Genomic DNA, 20,789 nt, shown 5'->3' with positions numbered 1-20,789 from the left:
CGTAGCTGTATCAAGCCGTTGGATTCTACTCCGTATCATCTTGTCCTTGTTCATGATAACATGGTCCATCGTACACCTCTACTACTGCTGAGTGACGCCCGAGCGTGGCATTGGGACCCGATCTATCATATACAATTGGCTTTGCAAAACTCTTGTAATACCAGACAGTTTCCTCCTGTATGCTGCAGCACTTGAGCCGCAACGTTTCGACAAGTGCTGCTCCAATTGGTGGGTTTGCAGCATGTGGAAAAGGGGAGCGGAGAGGCTTCACCTCAGCGTTTTAAGGTTGTGGTGGGTCTGACGTAAAGCACCGGATTTCTGACTGTACCTGGATCCCGAGTCTCAGGTGGAGGAGATGGGGGCCGAAGAAGTACAGCATCTTCAGGTACACGTTACGGGTGCACACAGACGGGTACAGGAAACGCAGGCAAGCAGTGCTGCGGAAGATGCGGGCGCCGAGATGGAAGGCGGAGGTACATGTCAGGTACACTGTTATCGGGCGGACACCGCCACGATTTTGGGGGAGAGGATGACGAGGTCAATGGCTTGTTTGGCTTAGTAGGTACTTTGGATCAAAACAATGGGATTTCATCTTGGACTTTGCATGATACTTTGCTGTGATCGTGTGGTTGAATTTGGTTTGAGTTGTCTTTATCGCCTCTCTCATTCCGCTATTATTTCTTTTTTGCATTTTCTTGCTTGTCGATTGACGACGTCCTCTTGGACGGCGATTAAGTTGCCCGCAGAGGATCTCGACGAGTCGGAGCGATTCCGGACCTTGATATCTCGACCGAGCGATCCGCCACCAGACTTGATCAATCGACATTCTGAGCTTTTGACGATAACACACTTCTTTGGATTGGGGATGGAGAGCTAGATTGTCCAGAGGATTTCTCTTTTATTCTCTGGGGGGGTTTCCGATTTGCTTATTCGAATTCGATCCCGTTGTTCGGCTTTCACGATATACCGGATACAGTCTATCCAAGCATCTCTTTGCGGATATACATCTCGGCGCTTGTTGTTGCGACCAACTTGCTTCTCTCTCTGCGACGGCCTCCCTTCTGACCAACATCTTGCCTCAAGCATCTCCCGCCGAATCGACGAAATAAACGAACAGCCGCCTAAACTAAGCCCACGATGACCACCCCATACGAGCCCCCGCGGGCAGACGGCCTCTCGCCAACGCCCTCCTCCGCCTCGTCCATCACTCCCCCCCTCTCCTCCTCAGAAACCCGCTTCCCGCACCCCCAGCGCTGGTCCCGCCGAGCCGTCGCAGGCCGGCGCCTCTCGGGCGGCGTCTCGCGGTCGGCGCGCATGTCGTCCAACGCGCAGGACTGGGTGCGCGACCAGTGGACGACGTACCTGCGCTGGAGCGAGAACACGGTGGCGGCGTTCTGGAAGCTGACGCCGCTGTACCGGTCGCTGGTGGCGTTTGCGATCCTGCTGGGCTGGGTCTTCATCATCCTGTCGGTGCTGTACTCGGAGGCCTTCTTCGCCTGGCTGGCGACGGTGTCCAAGACGTGGCGCGAGATCCGCGGCGGCTGGCTCATCGCCTTCATGCTCATCTTCGTCACGTCCGTGCCTCCCGTCATAGGCTACTCGACCGCCAACACCATCGCCGGCTTCGTGTACGGCTTCCCCATGGGCTGGCCGATTGCCGCGTCGGCGTGCGTCGTGGGGAGCCTGGCGGCGTTCCTGGCCTGCCGCACCGTCCTGAGCGGCCACGTCAACAAGCTGATTGGGACGGACCACCGCTTCGTCGCGCTGGGCCAGGTCCTGCGCAAGGACGGCCTCTTGTACCTGACGGGGATTCGCTTCTGCCCGCTGCCGTTTAGCTTGAGCAATGGCTTTCTGGCTACGATCCCGAGCATATCGCCTTTGACTTTTGTCATTTCGACGGCGCTGTCGACGTGAGTTTTTTTTTTTTTTTTTTTTGACAAGATCCATCACAACTTGCGTACTTGTATCTTTCACCAGAAGTTTCTTATTCTGACTGATTTCTGTTTTTTTTTTATTTCTCATGCTTTTTAGGCCCAAGCTCCTCATCCACATCTTCATCGGCAGCCGGCTCGCCATCATCGCCGAACAGGGCGACTCCATGTCCCTCCGCGACAAGGTCGTCAACTACGCCGGCATGATCATCGGCGGCGCGATCGGTGCCGCGGCCGGCATCATCATTTACCGCCGGACCATGGCCCGCGCGGAGGAGCTCGCCCGCGAGGAAGCCACCCTCCTTGCCGCCGAGGAGGGCGTGGCGGTCGTCGGCGGGTACGAGGACGACAACGACGCGGGCGATACGCTGATGGATCCTGAGGACGCGGCGAACGTTATGGGGGATGACGACGTGTCGCTTTGGGATACCCAGGGGGATGATGGGTGGGGGGAGTACAATGATGAGGATGATGGGGAGGAGGAGCAGGATGCGAAGAGGAAGAAGTTGAATACGGATTGAGATTGGGATTGGGGGTTTAGGGGTTTGGGGTTTTGGGGGGGAGGATGAGTGTGGGATGATTCGGGGGTTTTTTATTTGGTTTTGGTTTAATGATGTTAACGTGATAGAATCAAGAGCATTGGCGTTGTGCATTTTGAAACATGAGTATGAGGGTTCTCTCAATGACAAGCACACCCTATACATGTCAGAGGCATCAAAGTCGGAAGACATGCCTGATAAGTCACCTCTGTATGCACTACACTGAATCGATGATAGAAAGCAATGTAAGGCCAAGGAGACTCGACTTGTAGAATAGGAAGGCAGGCAGTGTTATTATTGAGTATACACTAGCTGTACTGGGGAACCTCAACTTGATAAAACCTGGCTGGCTAGCATATCCCCAAAATCAAGTCACTCAACATTAGACAAACCCCTGATGATGGTCCTTGGCCAATCATACCAAGAGAGAAGAAAGAAACCCAAAACGCCGCCGCTATAGTCAAACAGAATGAACCCCAGGAGTGGTGCTATAAGAGAAGACAGGCAAAGAAGAGTCGTAAAGTCGTAAACAAGACAGCCGAGGAAGAGCAAAGCTTGCTGAAAGAAAAGCGTAAGGGAGCCATCAAGATCGTTGGTACTGGTTCATAAACTGAATGGCCTGTTCCATTGGATATCCAATAAAGACGGGACCTGTGAAAATCATCTGGGGGCCGCCCGTGGCCTTTGATGCATCAGGGTTGATAAAGGCAGGCTGTGGTATGGAAGCAGGGCGATCGTGGGCTGGACGACGCTCGTGGGAAGGTTTCGTTGGCGTGAAAGGCGCAGAGTCATGGCCGTTGGCGACAGGGGCATTCTGCGTCTGGGGATTGGGCGACGCCGAGATGTTCAGCCCAGCAAAGGCAGGCGGGTTGGCGTTTGCCGTGTGGCCAAAGGGGCATTTGCCCGCGGGCTTCGCCGGCGTCTGAGTGCTCTGGACGGGACTCGGCATTCGAACAGGCGCAGGGGGCGGCGACATAGGATGGTCGGCTCCGTTGCCCGACTGTTCGTAGGCCACCGGCACGGAGATGCCCCATGGACGGCTTGGTGATTCTCCCACGCGAACCTCCTTCAGCGGCCGGTCGAAGTGACTCTGCCGCTCGTCGTCCATGTCGGCCGGCGGCTCGGCAGGGGCCTCCGGGTCCGTGCTTGAGCTGATGGCGTGCGCCCAACTCTCTACTCGATCGGCCGAAGTCCTCGTGGCATCGCTGGGGCGGCGTGCGTGCTCCTCGTCCGGCAGCATCGGCTTGTGGAGTTGGCTCAAGTCTTCAATCATGCTCACAATGTTTCCATACTTTGCATCCAATTTCCTAATCTGCTCCTCGTTGCGTTGGTATCTGCGCACGCAGACCTCGTGGCTGCGAGGCAGCTCGTGCTTGTGCGTCTCAACGTAATGGGCAATCTCCTCTGGGGAGTGCTTGTCTAAGAATCGGATAGGGCACTTGCTTGCCTGCGTTCCGTTTACGGCGTCATGCTGAGACGTCTCTTCCTCGTACATGGCAGCACAGATGGGGTCTTCATGGCGGTTTGGGGCCGAGTCCGGGCCGGTTTCAGGCTTCTGGTCTCGATCGGCATGAGCAGCGGCATCCTTAGCAAAGGGACACTGCAGATTGCCTTTCTTCCCCTCAAGGGTGAAATCTTGTTCCATAGCAGTCGAGATGGAGGTTTCTACGTGGGAGGTTTGAGATAGCGTGTCTCTGGATGATGCCGTGGTCTTGCTGGCTTCACCCAATGAGGCAACCAGCTTGTTCGCAGCGCGGCGTCCGTCACGAATCAGGAGAGCAATCTGGTGCGGGGACTGCAGAGAGCTTTGCTTAGGAAGAGGCACAGGCAAGGTATCATCGACAGAGGTGTGAGCTGGCAGCTGGAGCTTGGCCAACGTCTCGGCTATCTCCGGTGCAGCCGGGGCATATTTGTCGGCCAGATATTGGAACTATCAAGGTAGAAAACATGTCAGTCTCGGAACGGATAAGAATCGGTGTCTCGGGAACGCGTCTTTCATGGACTTGATATGAAACGTGAAAGGAGGACAGTTTGGATCAGTGATAAATGGTTGTCAATCCCAGCAGCATTTGCTGCTCTTGATCTAGAGCTAATGATATCTCATCATGTTGGTTGTCCCAGGGGGGCGGGTGTTTGCGTATATGCAAAGGAATGCATGGGGAAAATGCAGTGAGGATATGAAAAAAAGAGACGAAAGGAGTGAGTAGTTCTCTCTTTCAAGCTCTGTCAAGGCTTACCTGCTCGTGCGCAAAGCGCAGCTTGTGCTCCAAGATGGTCTTTCGGTCAGACAAGACCTGAACCTCATCCGCAAGCGCGTTGAAGGCGTCTGCTACGGTCTGAGTAAGTTGGAAACATGCCATTCCGGGATGGCTCAAGACTTGTGAGAAGCTTGGCCACAAAATACGGAAAAGAAGAAGAAGAAGAAATAGAAGAGAGAGATGAAGAGAGGGAAAGAAGAAGAATGGGGAAAATAGGGAAAAGGGAAAAACGAGGTTTGAGAAGCGAGCCGGAGTTTTTTTACTGGCTGAGGCGGGGCGCGCTTTGGCCGGTTCCGGGTTGCGGTGCGGCAAAAAGCGCGTGACGAACTCGTGGAGCGATTCGTCAGCAGAGTGGCATGTACCTGTACTTGTGCTTTGAGGGTCTCCGAATGAAGCTCGGATATACGATAGAGTCGATTGAGATAGACGCGGAAGGGGGTCGATATTCGAATAGCAGACGCCTAGAGCAATGCTAGAAGACGATAATAGTAGTAGCTAAAGGTAGTGGTTCCCGTCTCCATTACCAAAGAGCAGCACAGGGAGAAAACATGCCCCAAGGTAAATGAGGTATCCCAAAGTCAACATGAATATAAGAGAGAAGCATCTTCACCAGGCATCGACCTCCTACCACAAACCATCATCAGCTACCTAGAGGGAGTCTTTCATGAGTGTTATGTATGTCCTTGCTAGCTTTTACAGGGCACCGGCTCAACATATGTCACTCGCAGGCCAATCGTGGACGGGTTTGAGCCAATACGATGCCAACGATACGACTCTGGCAACTTACACCCAATTCCACCCCTTCCTACCAATCTCAGCATCTTCAGAGGGAGATGAGATGAGACGACAATCTATTCTTGGCTTGGCTATTTCTACACAAGCAGAGAAACGCAAGATAACAACCAGCAGGGGATGATAGACTGCTTACTGGGACTCATAGCCAGTCCACCCCATTGGTCGAGCTTTGGCGGGGTGATTGAGGAGTTGAATGGCTTCACCCGCCATATACTTTACATGAACTTGACCTATCTTGTGTATAACTCGACGGGCACCAAGCTGACCGGGTCGAGCATTTCCTCACAACAAGTCTCATCACCCTCAATCTCACTCTCACTCTCAATATCAGCATCACTTCAACCATATCCATCTTCACCATCACCGCCGCCGCCGCCGCCATGCTCCAGCGCCTCGCCATCCCCGCGGCCAAGCTCCTCCGCCGCAGCAGCCACCCCGTCCCCGGCCAGCTCCTCGTCACGGAGCACTTCTTCCAGGTGCCCCTCGACTACGCCCGCCCCTCGGCCGGCGCCATCACCCTCTTCGGCCGCAGCGCCACCAAGCACGAGACGCCCATCGTGGCCCCCGACGAGCCGCCCGCGCCCAAGCCCTGGCTCGTCTTCCTCGAGGGCGGGCCCGGCTTCGGCAACCGCGAGCCCCAGGACCATCCGCTGACGCGCGTGGCCGTCGCCCACGGCTACCAGGTGCTCTACCTGGACCACCGCGGCGTCGGCCTGAGCACGCCCGTGTCGACCGAGATGCTGGCCCGGCTGCCCGGCGGCGGCCAGGGGTCCCCCGACGCCGTCGACGTGCAGGCCGGCTATCTCAAGCTCATGCGCCAGGACAACACCGTGCGCGACTGCGAGGCCGTCCGCAAGCTGCTCACCGACGGCCTGCCCGAGCACAAGGCGCGCTGGTCCATCTTCGGCCAGTCCTACGGCGGCTTCGTCGCCATCTCGTACCTGTCGCTGCATCCCGAGGGCCTGCGCGAGGTCTTCCTCACCGGCGGCCTGGCCCCCGTGGGGAGGACCCCCGACGAGGTCTACCAGGCGACGTTCCAGAAGACCATTGAGCGCAACGCCGTGTACTATCAAAAGTACCCCGAGGACGTCGACGTCTTGCGCCAGATTGCTGGGCATATCGAAAAGGAGGGCGGGCAGCAAGGTCTTCCCCTGCCTGGAGGAGGCTTCTTGACGGTGCCTCGTCTGTTGACGATAGGACTTGCCCTTGGTTTCCATGGAGGCATCGATCAGATCCATGGTATTCTGTTGCAGCTCAAGGCCTCCCTCGACCAGCTCGGGTTCCTCACGCGGGCTTCTCTCGCCCCCCTGGAGTCATTCACCTCCTTCGACACAAACATCATCTACGCCATCCTCCACGAGGCCATCTACTGCGACGGGCCCGGCAGCGTCTCCAACTGGGCCGCCCACCGCGTCGGCCAGGCGCTGTCCCAGTTTTCCTGGCTCGCCCGCGACAACACGGCCACGTCTTCCTCCGCGCCGGCCGACCAGCCCCTGCTCTTCGCCGGCGAGATGATCTTCCCCTTGCACTTTGAGACGTATCCCGAGCTGATTCCCTTGCGCGCCGTTGCCGAGCGGCTGGCTACCGCCTCGGATTGGCCGGCGCTGTATGATGTCGAGCAGCTGAGCAGGAATGAGGTGCCTGTTTATGCGGCCGCGTTTGTGCACGACATGTATGTCGATTACGCGTTTTCGAGGGACACGGCCAAGTTGATCAAGGGGACCAAGACGTTTGAGACGAATGTCATGTATCACAGCGCCCTGCGGGCAAAGGCGGAGGAAGTCTTGGGGGCTTTGTTTGCCCTACGGGACGACGTAATAGACTAGACGGCTCGTGGTCAATGGGAAATAGAGGACTGGACATTGCGAAGGATATATACTATAGAGGAAGAAAGTATAGGGCAAACAGGCACATACATCCAGATCTTTGAATCAAACGGCATGACTTGTCCCGATTGGATTCATCATCTTGAATCCTCCTATAATTTTGTGCTTCCTCGCCTCCGGATTTTTATCCTTAACCTTGGAACTGTATACCGACCCTATTTCACCAGCCCTCCACCCCTGACAGAGTGATAGCTGCATAAGCATACAAAATCTCATCATCTCATGTTCACATTCATCACATACACAACCAATGACCGCCCAGACCATTCCTTTATTTCTTCTTGGTGGTCTTCCGCTTGGTGGCCTTGCCCTGCTGAGCGCCCGAGGTCTTGACCTTGCTCAGCGAATCCGTGCTCTTGTCCAGAAGCTCAAAATCATCACCGGCAGATTCTGAGCTCGTAGGCGTAGCCTGCGGTGCATCCGAGTCCTCTTCAGGGATATCTTCGGCCTCGGCCTGCGCAGCGCCCTTGGGCAGGAAACGGCCAACCGTCGATTGGAAGACCCAGACGGGCACTCGGACCACGGCGGTGTCTTTGAAAGTGGGCTGAAGAAGTTCGTTGGGCTATTGGAACGCACATGTTAGAACTGACGTCTTCGGTTCCCTTCCACTGGTGTACTTACGTCTAGGAGAAACTCATTGACATTGCCCTCCTCATCTTCCTCCTCCAGGAAGACGTCACCCTGAGAGTCGACCACGAGAATCTTGCCATTCTCAGCAACGACCCTCTTGCGGACACCAGTCGGGGTAGGCGCAGACGATCCTTGGGACGAGCTCTTGGAGCTCACAGTCTTGCGGGCCTTCTTGGACGTCTTTCCATCGTCCTTGCGCGTCTCCTTTTCCTGCATGCGCCTCTCCCTTCGGTTCCTAGGCTGGGCAGGAGCAGCGGCTTCGTCTTCCTCGGGAGCGGGCGCGGGAGCAGGCGCAGGCACGGCATCGAAGCCAGGAATTCCAGCGTCGTTGCCCCAAGCCGCGTTCCTCGCAAACGTGACGTAGCGCTCCACGAACTCCCTCTGTCGCTTCCAGCTCATGTACAGCGCAAGGTAGTGGATCGCACCACCACCCATCATGAACACGCCGACCAAGACAGTTCCCAAGCCAGGCCGGTATCGGTTGTAGTAGTAGTCCGTCCCCTTCCACAGCGGGAACCCGTTGGCGAGGAAGTGGTCATATCGATCGCGGGCAGGGCCACGCAGGATGTTGGCAATGAGCGAGAGCCGCGCCTGGCGCTCCGACGCCTCCTTGACGGCCTTTTTGATCTCTGCCTGCGTGGGGCCCTTGGAGCCCTTTTTCTTGTCGGCCTGGGCCTTTTCGGCGCGCAGCTGCTGCTTGACCTTGTCGGGGTGCAGCGAACGCGACTTCTTGCGGTACGCCTTGTTGATGTCGTCCTGGGAGGCGGAGGAGGTCACGCCGAGGATGTCGTAGAAGCTGGCCGCAGGGTCGCTCTCGTGGGCGGCGATTTCGTCGCGGATGCGGAAGATTTCACGGTCTAGACGGGCCAATTCGTGAGTTTCTTGTCCTTCCTCCCCACCGTGATCATCATCAGTCTTGTAGCCATCGCCATCGTCGCCTTACCTTCCTTGCTCCATGCTGCTGCCAGCGGAGTCAGCAGGGATAGAACCCCGACAACCAGATACTCAATCTTCATGACTGCAAGGCTCGGCTCGACTCGCTTGCCCTTGCAATTGTGAAGCTCAAGGTCCCAATCGTGGCTCGTTTGTCTGTGGCAGTCCCAAGTCGTCGAGGGGCGACTCGGCGTGCTTTTTATGTGGGACGGTGAGCAAGGCCAGATTGTCCCTGCAGGTGCAAGGTCGCAGGTGGCAGGGGGGCCGTCGAGGTACAGGGCACTTCCATTCACTGCAGCGCCAGGCAGTGAGGGCCTGTACTTGGGCTTTATGCGACCAGCTCGGAAACTTTACCGCTACTACCCTGAAAAGGCTTTGGATTCACTGCCACGAATCCAACGAGTAAATCTTGTCCGGAGTTTCTTTCAGGTGTCAAAATGAGTCCGAATTATCCATATTTGCCAATTCATTCCAGGGTCACATAGAAGTTACAGTACGGTAGGGAGATCTTCCATGTTACCACGTAGTTGGTAGTGGTATTGAATTGACAGCAAAAACACGACATCAGGCATCTGCTACAATACCTACACTCATTAAGCCCAGATGCTACGAATCACGGACGACTTATTACAGCCGCAGTCACATATTAGTATGTCCTTCTCCAAAAAAAAAAAAAAGGAAAAAAAGAAAAAGAAAAACGGAAGTGTTGTTCGGAAAATCTCTCGTTGAATAGGAAGATGCGCATACAAACAAAGACAATGCGAAAAGCTCAAAAAAAGAAACAAGCGACTTAGCAATTGCACGTTTCGATCGTGCGACCTCCGGGTTATGAGCCCGGCGCGCTTCCACTGCGCCAAATTGCTTTCTGAGCTTGTTGAACAGGACTGCACTAAAGAGATATATATAGCTTTAACTCAGTCCGTGGCCTCTTTTTGACGTGGCTCCCCAGCTTGTACTCCGCGAAATCGTCCAGATATTCCGGTTCGATGAAAATTCTACCTTGCATGCTTTGCATGCTTTACTTTTCGATTTCTGCATGCACCTCCACTCATATGGTCGTTGTCTTTGCTTGCATGAATAAAATCGTCGTTGATGTCAGCACAGCGGCATCTTCTCTACTCGCAGTCTTACACATGCAAAATTCATGAAGAACAGTTGTTGCAAAATGTGAATGAATACACTCAATTAAATACCCTCCAGGCAACCTCATATAAGCCTCTACTTGCGAGCGTTGGCTCGCTTCCGTGCCTTTGCCTCTCTCTCGTAGGCATTCGCCTCCCGGCCCTCCTCATTCTGAATCTCGGCAATGAGCCTCTTGTACTTCTTCTCGTACGCCTCGTCCTTGGCCTTCTTGATCCGGAGGTTCTCCCTCGCCATGAAGTTGGCGTCCTTCCGCAGCTCCCGCATGGCGCCCTTGCGCTCCTTCTTGTGCTCCTTCTTGAGCTTGGCCATTTCCGCCCTCTCGCGGTCGGGGTCGTAGTGCTTGTCGGGATCGAATGTCTCCTCAAACTTGGGTATATATGTCTTGATTGCCAGGGGCTTGTGGTGGTGAAGCTCCAGCGGTCGACGCGAAAGCTGCGAGACTCTGGACATGCGCTTCAGCTTTTCCTCTAGCCTCTCCGCTTTCTCGCTGACGGCTGCGGGTAGGTGCTCGCGTTGTGACTTGCTGTTTACGTGGTTCAGAACCTCAATGGCCTGGCCGAACGTTTCCAAGAAGGCGGGCTTTCCCGTCCATAGGTCTGCAGCGGCGTCGAGCACCTGAATGGTGGTTGTGAGTAAAGAGATTTTGAGAGCTTTGCTGTCTTCTTGCGAAGTCTCGGGCAAGCAATCGGCGAAATTGAGACGCCTTAACTCAACACCTTTGGATTTCTGAATTCGGCTTCCGGCTGGGGGTTCATGTACCGGGAAGTTACCCAAAGGACGTGATGGGGCTTTGGGTGAAAGCGAGCAGATCGTGTTGAGGGCAAAGTTGATCACCTCGGGAACATATCGCTTGGACAGTTGTTGATACTGCAGGGATAAAATGGACAAGTATGTTCCGATGCAGTAATCCGACAGCTCGCGAGGCACCTTTTGGCCAATGTACCGACCAATTGTCAGCATGGCCGGTGTGACGACCTGGTGGAAGTGGTCCGACGTCGGAAATATTGTCCCGATGGCAGTAAGGAGCGTCAGATCTGAAGGTTGCAATGCAATTGGTCGGTTCTCACTGATCTCTTCGAGATGCTGGAGGAATTGCTTTGCGATTTCGATGGGAAACATCTTCGCAAGCGAGTGAATGTGACGTATCAGACTCTCCAGGACGGAAAAGGATGGTGATGTCTCTGGATCCCACTCAAGAGCCACGAAATCCACCAAGGCTACTGCAAAGTTCCCCAGCTTCTCCTTGTTCTTGCTGTCGAGCTTGGGGTGATGTAACGCTCGAATCCGCTGGACAATCTTTGGGAGATTCACTGCGTCGTAATCTTTGGTAATGGCCACGAATTCGGCGCATGACTGGGGGCAGGGGAATGTGAATGGGAGTCCATTCTCGTCGCTCTTGTCGTTGGAAGCAAAGTTGGCCTGGAATATAGGATTCTTGGTTTCCGCTTCGTTCAGTATACCTTTTGTGAACTCGTCATCGTCGTCTTCCTCATCCTCGGCTTGACCAGCGGAGGCATCATCATCTTCCTCTTCATCGTCGAGGTCGTCGTCGCTCTCGACGAGTTCCAGATCCGATCCACTGGCCACCAAGTCGTCTTCAATGACAAAGTCGTCCTCATCATCGAAGCCCAGCTCTGTCGCAGTCGGTCTCGCCTTGATACCATGTCCCAGGCCGAATCCATCGTCTTCATCCTCTTCGTCAGCCTCTGCACCGCCAGATGTCTTATCCTGCTTTTTGTCCTCCTCGTCCTCGTCGCTGTCCGAAACCTCCTCGCCCATCATCCGCTTTTGACGTTTCTCTTCGAGCTTCTTCAGCCGGTTGGACTCTTCTTCAGCCTTCTCCTCGTCTGTCTTGGTGCGGTTGGAGGGTTGTGCCCTCTTATCCTGAGCCAACCGCTTGACTTCGATATCGAAATTCTTTTCAAAGGCATCTCGCTCAACACCTGCAATGGTAGGTAGCGGCGCGGCGGTTTCCTGTCGCTTCGCACCGTTGAGGCCAGATGAAAGCAGTTGTTGGATATTGGGAAGCTCCTTGTCGAGTTGCATCCGAAGGTCAGCGTCGTCGTCCTTGGCCGCCTGTCGCTCGTATCTGTGAAGCTTTGACTTTGCGATGACTTCTTCCATGACCTCCTTCTTCGTCTTTTTGCGCTCAGGCTCGCCATCCTCGGCCTCTTCATCGCCCGCCGCGATGATTGCACGCAGACGCTTGAGTCGCTTCTCGCGAGTTGAGCCGTCGCTGTCCTCATCGCCCTCCTCCAGGTCATCCTCGTTGAAGTCGTCCACCAGCTCCTCCTCCTCGTCAAAGGTCAAAGATCGTCCCGCATGTGTCAAGCCACCCATTGGTTCATCGTCCTCGAGATCGAAGAGAGAGTTCTTTTTGTGGGCTTTCTGCTTTTCACGGGCGAATCGTTCCAGCATCTTTTCTTCGGGAGTCATGGTCGGGTCGTTCTCGCCGAATCGTCGATCTAGAATGCCTCCGACTTTGAGGCGGCGCTGCATGTCTACAAGGAGGGTTTGCTTGCGCTATTGGGTAGAGAGTCAGAAACAGCCGAGAGAGTCCGATGCGCAACAAGGAGAGGCGCTCTCTTACCTTTTCCTCGGCGGCCGCCTTGGCCAGACCCGGACGCCCCTTGATGGAGGCATTTCCGGGCTTCGGCCTGTTGGTTGTCACCTCGAATTTGGGACCGCGCGCGGCATGTTTGAGGTCGAATGGATTGAATTGCTCTCGAATCCCCTCCAGGACGACGCCTCTCTGCAGACGCTTGTCGTTGCGAGACGGATCCTCTTGCGCCTGCTTCCGCCGCTGCTTCTTGGACTTCTGGGGACCCGTGATTCCTTGTTCCCTCAGGGACGCCTTGAGGCGCTTGAGCTGGGAGCCGGCCATTGCGGAAGTTGTTTGTCTCCGCGATGAAGCCTTTGATCACGGAATTGTCCTGCGCAGAAGCAGCACCAGATACCAAGAGGCGGCCACCATCAACTGTCTTGGCTGCTAAATTTTTTGAACATGGCTTATCGATAGCAGTGCCTAGCGTGAAATGGGCTGGTGGGGACGAAAGCCGGTGGATTCGTCCCTTAAGAGAGAGAGTGGAGACCTTGAGTTGCGCTGATCCAGGAACTCATTCATATTGCGTCAAAGAACCTTGGAAGCTTCAACTCGGCGGTTTATGCATACGGACACTTTGCTTTCTGCTTCTACTCACCCCACACCAAAAAGAATTCTCAACAGCGACACTATATTATTCATAGAGACATATCACTCATGCGGCACCATCGGAACAGGGACACCCGAGGGAAGACGACATGAGCTTGACGGGCCGCTTCCTCTCATTCGCACGCGATGAGCGTGTGATCCTGGTTAGCATCGGGCTGGCAACGTTTGGCTTGGTCAGCACCATGATCACGGCCCTCACGATGATCAGAGACGACAACGAGATCCCGCCAGCGGAGCCCAAGACCCAGTACATCACCCAGGACACGGAGGACTCGCTTCAGCTGGACACGCTGGAAAAGCTGCTGGACCATCCAAACTTCTCCATCAAGGAGATCGCTGTCAAGATCCTCTGCGATAGGGCCGCAAACGACCCCGACGTAATCACGTATATATGGTTTGGGATCACCCGGCCGGATTACGAAGAGCGCATGGACTCTCTCAGAACACTGGCTGTGTTGACAAGCCAGACAGGTAAGAGCTGGCAAAGAGGCATTCTGTTAAGGATACATACTCATGGTGATCAGGTAACGAGGGTTTGGCAAGACTTCATGATGAGAAAGCCTACTCAGCCTTGGTACGGTGCATGGAACTATGCATGGAGAGCACTGAACTGCCCGTCGTCACGGACATTCACTGGGACGAGTACTATCTCCGCGACATGGGCGAACGATTCTGTCTTATGTTTCTTACAGAGTTGATCAACAAATACGGGGCCACCATGCTCGTCAAGGCCAAGTTCGTCGAGAAGTGGCTTGCGAAGCAAGAATGGGGAAGCACGCCCGAGGAAAGACGCCGTAACTTCAAGGACTACATGGACTACCGAAACAACCGGATCACCGACATCGTCAACCGAATCAAGCATTCTCGGCGGGGTTTGCGCGCCCTAGAAAAGGCAGGGCTTATCGACAAAGAAAGCTCGCGGCGACGGATGAGAGAACTTCCCGATCTCCTGATGGAGGTCGAAGAGGAGATTGCGGCCGGAGAGCATTCCGGGGAGCAACAGAGTCGTCGGACCAGGGAGCATTCCGCAGAAGAGCAGAGGCTTCGACGCCAACATCGCGAAGCCATGGTTCTGAATGATGGAACGCGACCTTTGGGCCGAGAAGACATCATCGAACGCGATGCATCTCCAGCTTGAGGGGCGATCATTGTGCGAAGAAAGACCCAAAAAAAAAAAAAAAACGCTCAAGATCTGGCCTACTTCCGAGGAAACCCATGGACAATGAGGAGGTGATTGTCGGGTAGAGCGGAAGACGTTTACGAGACATGCCGCGAGGTACGTTGCTGCTCCTTTGGAGCCTAGATGCCTATCTGACCCGCCTGCAGTAACGAACGAGGAGAAGCGTTCTGATGATACTCAAGCACTCAACCAGTACCCAAGCATTACTGTAATGACTCGTACTGTATACATGATGAGCATTTCTGATTGGGCAACAGCTGCTTCAGAGAGGATGTATTGCCTAATCGAGGAGGTTTGTCGAAAGGCCGTCTCTGGCTCGATGGCTGTATGATTCGGGATAGCTTGGCATACCCGCAGCCTCTCTATCGCACTGCAATAGTGATGAAGAATATGGTAAGCACACAAGCATGGACAGTTGAGATGAGAATGAAATCTCGAATGAGGTTCTTCAGGTAGCAAATATATAACAATTGCTACGCCCTTGACAATTCTTGACCATCACCTTGTCCATGAGGTATGCAAACCTTCGTTTGGATAGTAGATCCTACAAAGTGCAACTACATACCACTAGAGCCCGTTGGTCAAGGGCCATGTGGCTGCAACGGCTTCTCGGGGTCGAGGAGCAACCCGCAACCCGGCCGTTGCCGCTTCTCCACCAACAGCGAAGCCAGTCATGCTTCTTCCATTACCGCTACTCTCACCTTGCCGCATCGAGCAGTCGCATGTATTGGGTACTTGGCAGCGAGTCTTGACGACACGGATATCGAACTCTGTAGCCGAAGCCGTTGTATGGGGTACTTTGACTCCATAGCTGGAGAATTGCCTATGGTGCCACTCGAGGATTGGATGCGGCCCCTTTAGAATTCCTTGCATTTGAATTACCTAGTACTGCCTTGAGGACTCGGTAGTGGTTCTGCTGCCTGGGATGGTGTAGATGTTGCCTTGATGGCGTGTCTGAGCTACTGCGGGCATCTGCATAGTATCGGTTATGCGTAACTGACCAGGTGTCCAAGTCTTTCTGCAAGGCAGACTGTTGCTTGTAACCAGTAGGTTTATTTATGGAAAGGTTTCATCTTTATAGTAGTACCTTGATTGGTGATAGTAGTACCGTTCAGGCATGTGCAGTTGAAGCCAGAGCTACGGGGAAATTAAGGACGGCATAGCGTTAACATGAGCCGCGCAGGTATACGTACCTCGCTTGCTGGGCGAACGGAAGTTTGTTGGTAAGTATTCAGGGGAATGTCCTCTTCTGATATCATTGTGTTATGTCAGGCAAACACAGAAGCACTGCAGATATAGGTAGGTAAGGTAGTTCTTTTTTTTTTATGTTTGAGGTGTGCCGAGTTATCGTGCTGCATATTAGGTAAAGTGTCTCATTCCACATCTCTGCCAGGGAACACAAGCAACGCCACAGGTACGAACGCTGCTCGTTTAGAACCAGTAAATGCGTTGGAACATTACTTTTTCCCCAACTCTCTACAGAGTCTCCACGATCGATTCCTGTTACTCTCCCGGACAGGGATGACGGCGTATACACGTAACTTAAAAGATAAAAATATCAACCACATGGGCGGCCTCGTCTCCAGACTTCGCAAACATCCGCCACTGTTGAACCGGTATCCACTGCGAACCGTGCCGTATTGATCGCTTCTGTCTGCAATTCGCCGAGCGCAGCGCATCCATGATCCCCCGTTTAATCTTCCGGGGGCCAGAATAAGCTCTCAAGGGGTCTAGAGTTCAGTTCATGGGTGCAGAAGAGTCCAGGCTCGCAGTTGCGTGGTCTCGGTGAAGGTTAAAGTACCCGGTACCTGCCCCGACTTGGGCGACTCCCTGCGCTTGGTACCTGTACTTGTGCTTGGCCATCTTCCAGCTGCAGCTGCAACCTCGAGATCCTGCCCTTATTTGTAGCTTCGACCTCCATGCAAGGCCCTCCCACCGACTCGCCTCTTTCACCTCTCTCGGCCTCACGATTCATCGCCGCTTCGAGATGGAAAAGGCCGATGTCGAGCAGTCGAGCGGCGCGGTCACGGGAGACGCCGAGAAGCACGCTGAGGTGGACAATGTCGCCTCCGACGAAACGGCGCAGGAACAGGAGCAGCAGCAGGCAAAGGCTCGCCCTCAGCGGATAGCCTCCTTTAAGGACTATACGGTACGTCTGAAGCAATTGTTTGATGTGTTTGGTGAGATGCTGATTGACGATTAATCTGCTGCTCTACACAGCGAGTCTTCCAATACGCAACAAAATGGGACTTTCTCGCCTACGCTGCGGGCGTCTTGGCCTCGATTGGCGCCGGCATCACATTGCCGCTGATGAACGTCGTCTTCGGTACGGTTTACCCATCTAGGTGACATTCTTGATGCTCTTGGTGTATCATAGAAGGCAAGCTTTAATGAACCTGATGCTTATGGCGTTGCTCTAGGTAACTTTGTCGGCAGTATAAGCGACTTCACCAGTGTTGCTAGCCAAAGCCAGGATGCCTTTCGCAAAAAGGCAGACAAACTTTCGTGAGACCGACTCTCCATGATATGTTCTTATTCCTCAACTAACACGTTGCAAGCTTGTACATGTTTGCTCTGTTTCTTGGCCGACTTGGACTCAACTATATCAACAAGGTGCGAGTTACCTTCCATAGTCCACAGCCATTGCGAGATCACTAAATGGTGCACGGCAGTTTGCCTTTCGAATGATTGGAATACGAATTTCTTCAGCGATTCGACTTCATTACTTGACAGCACTGCTAGGCCAGAGCATCCACGTCCTGGATTCGATGCCGCCCGGCTACGCCACCACGACAATCACTTCCACCTCCAACGTGCTTCAGCTGGGAATCTCGGAGAAGCTTGGTGTCTTCTTCGAGTACAACGCCACCATTGTCGCAGCCATCATCATCGCCTTTACTCGCAACTGGGCTCTCACGCTCGTCACGTCCTCGGCGATTCTCTTCATTGCCCTTACCGTCTCCGTGCTATTGCCCCTTATAGTCAAGGGTCACGGTCGGATATCTGAGGTGTGTGTTTACTGTAGAGCATTGTTACAATAATGCTAGCGAGAGTACAGTTCTGACCCTTTCACTAGGCTGAAGCGAAATCCTCGGCCGTGGCAAGCGAGACATTTGCTAGCATTCGCATGATTGCAGCGTGCGGTGCCGAGGCCCGTATGGTCAGGAAGTACGGAATATCCGTCGAGGAAGCCAAAAAGCACGCTCAACGCACATCACCATTCATATCCTTGCAGTTTGGGCTCATCGTAAGACCACAATGTTCCCTTGATAGAGCAAAAGAGCTTTTCTGATCTTTTTACAGTTCTTTAGCGTGTTCTCGGCCTTTGCGCTCGCATTCTGGTATGGAACCAGGTCGGTAGCTAAGGGCCAAATTGATAATGTTGGAACGATTGTCATGTGAGTCTACACGCTTCTTGAATACGCATGGCGTAACGCAGCTAAGTTGAGAAAGCGTTTTGATGTCTGTCATGATGGTCGTCTTCTCCCTCGAGCGAACTACCACTCCTCTTTTGGCCGTCAGCAAGGCCACCGTTGCCGCCGCCCAGTTTTTCACTGTCATCGATGCCCCCCAGCCAGACAAGGGCCATCTCAAGGATCCGGAGGTTTCTGCCACGGACGACATTGTCTTCGAAAAGGTCACGTTCGCCTATCCCAGTCGTCCCCACGTCAAAATTCTAGACGAGCTGGATCTTCGTATCGAGGCGGGCAAGATCAACGCCATTGTTGGTCCGTCTGGCTCGGGAAAGAGCACGGTTGTAGGACTGATCGAGAGATGGTATACACTGAAGCAACAATACGTCATTGCCGAAGCCGTGGAACAGCAGAAAAACAAGAAGAAGAAGAAGAAGACCAGCGAGGAAGAGGAGGAGATCAGGACCCAAGATCAAGAAGATACCGGGCCGCCAGTCAAACTCAGTGGCACGCTCACCACGTGTGGCCATGCTCTGGATGAAATTGACTTGAAGTGGTGGAGGTCACAGATCGGACTGGTCCAGCAGGAGCCCTTCCTCTTCAACGACACCATCTTCCGCAACGTGGCAAATGGTCTGATTGGCACGCAGTGGGAAAATGAACCCGAAGAAAAGAAACGAGAGTTGGTAAAGGAAGCATGTATCGAGGCGTTTGCCGACGAGTTTGTCGACAAGCTTCCACAGGTGAGTTGAACAACATCCCTTTGTCTCCCAAACCCCTTTTTCATCAGCTAACATCGCGAATGCCATAGGGCTATGACGCTCTTGTTGGTGACAGCGGCGCCAAACTCTCCGGTGGCCAGCGTCAGCGCATTGCCATTGCACGATCTATTGTTCGAAAGCCCAAGATTCTCATTCTCGACGAAGCGACAAGCGCGATTGATGTCCGTGGAGAACGTATAGTGCAGGCAGCCCTCGATCGCGTGGCGCAAAATCGAACGACAATCACAATAGCCCATCGCTTGTCCACTATCAAAAAGGCAGATCGAATCATCGTCATCAAGAAGGGAAAGGTCGTGGAGGAGGGCACACATGAGAGCCTCATTGCCATGGAGGGCGGTGTTTATTCCGGCCTTGTCCAGGCTCAAGCGCTTTCTTTGGGAGGCTCGCCACAGTCTGACGAGAGTGACGAGAAGGGAGATGCCTACGAGACTTTAGCTCGCGAGAAGAGCTTGGCCGTTTCCGAAGCCGAAGCGCAAGCAGAGACCAACACCGAACAGCAGCGAAACATCTTCAACAGCTTCGGCCGCCTCTTTTACGAGACCCAGAGCCATTGGTATTTGATGTTTCTGACAGTCTTCTTCGCCGCCTGCGCCGGAGCAGCGACCCCACTGCAAGCCTGGCTGTTTGCGAAGCTCATTGTGGTTTTCCAGTTCACCGGCGCCAAACTACTGTCCGAGTCTCGCTTCTGGAGCTTGATGTGGTTTGTTCTGGCGATTGGGGTGGGCTGCGCTTACTTTGGAACGCTCTTCTTTTCCACTCGTATGGCGTCCATCATTCGAGCCAAATATCAGCAGCAGTACTTTGAGGCCATTCTTTATCAAAAGACGTCCTTCTTCGACGACGAGGACCATTCGCACGGCACCATGACATCGCGCGCGAGTGGAGATCCGCAACGGCTTGAGGAGCTGATGGGAGCCAACATGGCCAGTGTCTATATCGCAATCTTTAACCTCACCGGCTCTATTACTATCGCCTTTACGTTTGGCTGGAAACTGGCTCTTGTTGGTACCGCCGTCGTCATGCCAATTCTTCTCGTTTCCTCCTTCTGGCGCTTCAAGTACGAGATGCAATTTGAAAAGATGAACAACGAGGTCTTTGCCGAAAGCTCCAAGTTCGCCTCCGAGTCCATTGGCGCCTTCAGGACCGTCACCTCTTTGACCTTGGAAGGCCCTATATCGAGCCGCTTCGAAACCCTGTGCAAGGGCCATGTCAAGACAGCCTTCAAGAAGGCTCGCTGGGTCAGTCTCCTCTTTGGGTTCGCCGACAGCTGCACATTGGCCTGCCAGTCTCTCATCTTCTACTACGGAAGCCGGCTCTTGGCCAGCGGAGAGTACAAGCTCGAGAACTACTTTGTGTGCTTCATGGCCATCATGAACGCTTCCGAGTCGGCCGGCCAGAGTTTCGGATTCGGACCGAACGCGGCGCAGGTCACGGCCGCGTCGAACCGCATCTTGAACACCAGAGACACCATGATTAGGGACAAAACTTCTGGAGCAGCAGATCTTCCCAGCGAAGAAGGGGGGATGAAGATTGAGCTGCAAGATGTGCATTTCAAGTACCCGACGCGAGATATTCCCGTCTTTCGGGGACTCAACTTGACGATTGAAAAGGGGCAGTTTGCGGCTCTGGTGGGAGCGTCTGGATGTGGCAAGACGAGCATCATCTCCCTCCTCGAACGGTAAGCCGGATGCAAGCAGGTGTTGTTTTTCTTGTGGGCATAAAAGTAACTCATTTGGCCCATAAACAGGTTCTACGATCTCGACAAAGGCCGCATTTTGTGCAACGGCCAGGACATTAGCGAGGTCAACATCTTCAACTACCGCAAACACCTCTCTCTCGTCGCCCAAGAACCAACACTCTTCCAAGGTAAGTTCCTCTACGTCTTTATGTTGTAACAATTCATTCTAACTCAGAGCAGGCACCCTCAGAGACAACATCATCCTCGGCGTCGACGAGTCCACCGTCACCGACGAGCAAATCCACCAAGCCTGCCGCGACGCCTCCATCCACGACTTCATCGTCTCCCTCCCCGAAGGCTACAACACCAACATTGGCTCCCGCGGCGTCTCCCTCTCGGGCGGCCAGAAG

General features: G+C 54.1%; 7 protein-coding genes and 1 non-coding gene across 8 annotated transcripts in view; 4 read left to right on the top strand and 4 right to left on the bottom strand.

Annotated features, from left to right (window-relative positions):
- Window positions 1-1,137: 1,137 nt before the first annotated feature.
- On the top strand, window positions 1,138-2,452 carry BBK36DRAFT_1121690 (hypothetical protein; the record flags this gene model as incomplete). The annotated part of the gene is made up of 2 exons (XM_024890855.1): window positions 1,138-1,910; window positions 2,032-2,452. The coding sequence occupies 2 exons, from the start codon at window positions 1,138-1,140 to the stop codon at window positions 2,450-2,452; spliced, it is 1,194 nt and encodes a 397-aa protein (XP_024748618.1).
- Window positions 2,453-3,053: 601 nt separating this feature from the next.
- BBK36DRAFT_1160496 (hypothetical protein) lies at window positions 3,054-4,830 on the bottom strand (the record flags this gene model as incomplete). The annotated part of the gene is made up of 2 exons (XM_024894297.1): window positions 3,054-4,400; window positions 4,708-4,830. The coding sequence occupies 2 exons, from the start codon at window positions 4,828-4,830 to the stop codon at window positions 3,054-3,056; spliced, it is 1,470 nt and encodes a 489-aa protein (XP_024748617.1).
- A 1,073-nt stretch (window positions 4,831-5,903) lies between these two features.
- BBK36DRAFT_1160495 (alpha/beta-hydrolase) lies at window positions 5,904-7,349 on the top strand (the record flags this gene model as incomplete). Its single annotated transcript, XM_024894296.1, has 1 exon — window positions 5,904-7,349. One exon carries the CDS (start codon window positions 5,904-5,906, stop codon window positions 7,347-7,349), a length of 1,446 nt encoding a protein of 481 aa, XP_024748616.1.
- Window positions 7,350-7,680: 331 nt separating this feature from the next.
- On the bottom strand, window positions 7,681-9,055 carry BBK36DRAFT_1122609 (DnaJ domain-containing protein; the record flags this gene model as incomplete). Its single annotated transcript, XM_024890962.1, has 3 exons — window positions 7,681-7,971; window positions 8,031-8,896; window positions 8,983-9,055. The coding sequence occupies 3 exons, from the start codon at window positions 9,053-9,055 to the stop codon at window positions 7,681-7,683; spliced, it is 1,230 nt and encodes a 409-aa protein (XP_024748615.1).
- A 708-nt stretch (window positions 9,056-9,763) lies between these two features.
- On the bottom strand, window positions 9,764-9,835 carry BBK36DRAFT_t111. The gene has a single exon. It is a non-coding gene; the product is annotated as a tRNA-Met (tRNA).
- A 312-nt stretch (window positions 9,836-10,147) lies between these two features.
- BBK36DRAFT_1135722 (Nop14-like protein) lies at window positions 10,148-13,034 on the bottom strand. The gene is made up of 2 exons (XM_024892739.1): window positions 12,706-13,034; window positions 10,148-12,638 (listed from the first exon to the last, which is right to left on the bottom strand). Exons 1-2 carry the CDS (start codon window positions 12,997-12,999, stop codon window positions 10,191-10,193), a joined length of 2,742 nt encoding a protein of 913 aa, XP_024748614.1. The 5' UTR covers window positions 13,000-13,034; the 3' UTR covers window positions 10,148-10,190.
- Window positions 13,035-13,415: 381 nt separating this feature from the next.
- Window positions 13,416-14,464, top strand: BBK36DRAFT_55579 (hypothetical protein; the record flags this gene model as incomplete). Its single annotated transcript, XM_024898257.1, has 2 exons — window positions 13,416-13,797; window positions 13,851-14,464. 2 exons carry the CDS (start codon window positions 13,416-13,418, stop codon window positions 14,462-14,464), a joined length of 996 nt encoding a protein of 331 aa, XP_024748613.1.
- Window positions 14,465-16,493: 2,029 nt separating this feature from the next.
- Window positions 16,494-20,789, top strand: part of BBK36DRAFT_1204775 (P-loop containing nucleoside triphosphate hydrolase protein) — a gene marked incomplete at both ends in the record, with an annotated part of 4,798 nt that continues 502 nt past the window's right edge. The window contains 12 exons of the mRNA XM_024897331.1: window positions 16,494-16,655; window positions 16,727-16,832; window positions 16,927-17,011; window positions 17,065-17,119; window positions 17,179-17,514; window positions 17,583-17,753; window positions 17,810-17,904; window positions 17,960-18,662; window positions 18,731-19,939; window positions 20,039-20,379; window positions 20,449-20,567; window positions 20,620-20,765. Coding sequence (XP_024748612.1) covers window positions 16,494-16,655; window positions 16,727-16,832; window positions 16,927-17,011; window positions 17,065-17,119; window positions 17,179-17,514; window positions 17,583-17,753; window positions 17,810-17,904; window positions 17,960-18,662; window positions 18,731-19,939; window positions 20,039-20,379; window positions 20,449-20,567; window positions 20,620-20,765 — 3,528 coding nt within the window. The remainder of the gene's footprint in view (window positions 16,656-16,726; window positions 16,833-16,926; window positions 17,012-17,064; window positions 17,120-17,178; window positions 17,515-17,582; window positions 17,754-17,809; window positions 17,905-17,959; window positions 18,663-18,730; window positions 19,940-20,038; window positions 20,380-20,448; window positions 20,568-20,619; window positions 20,766-20,789) is intronic.

Source organism: Trichoderma citrinoviride, assembly GCF_003025115.1.
Source record: "Trichoderma citrinoviride strain TUCIM 6016 unplaced genomic scaffold BBK36scaffold_9, whole genome shotgun sequence".
NCBI lineage: Eukaryota > Fungi > Ascomycota > Sordariomycetes > Hypocreales > Hypocreaceae > Trichoderma > Trichoderma citrinoviride.
This window is presented reverse-complemented; position numbering and strand designations above follow the sequence as displayed.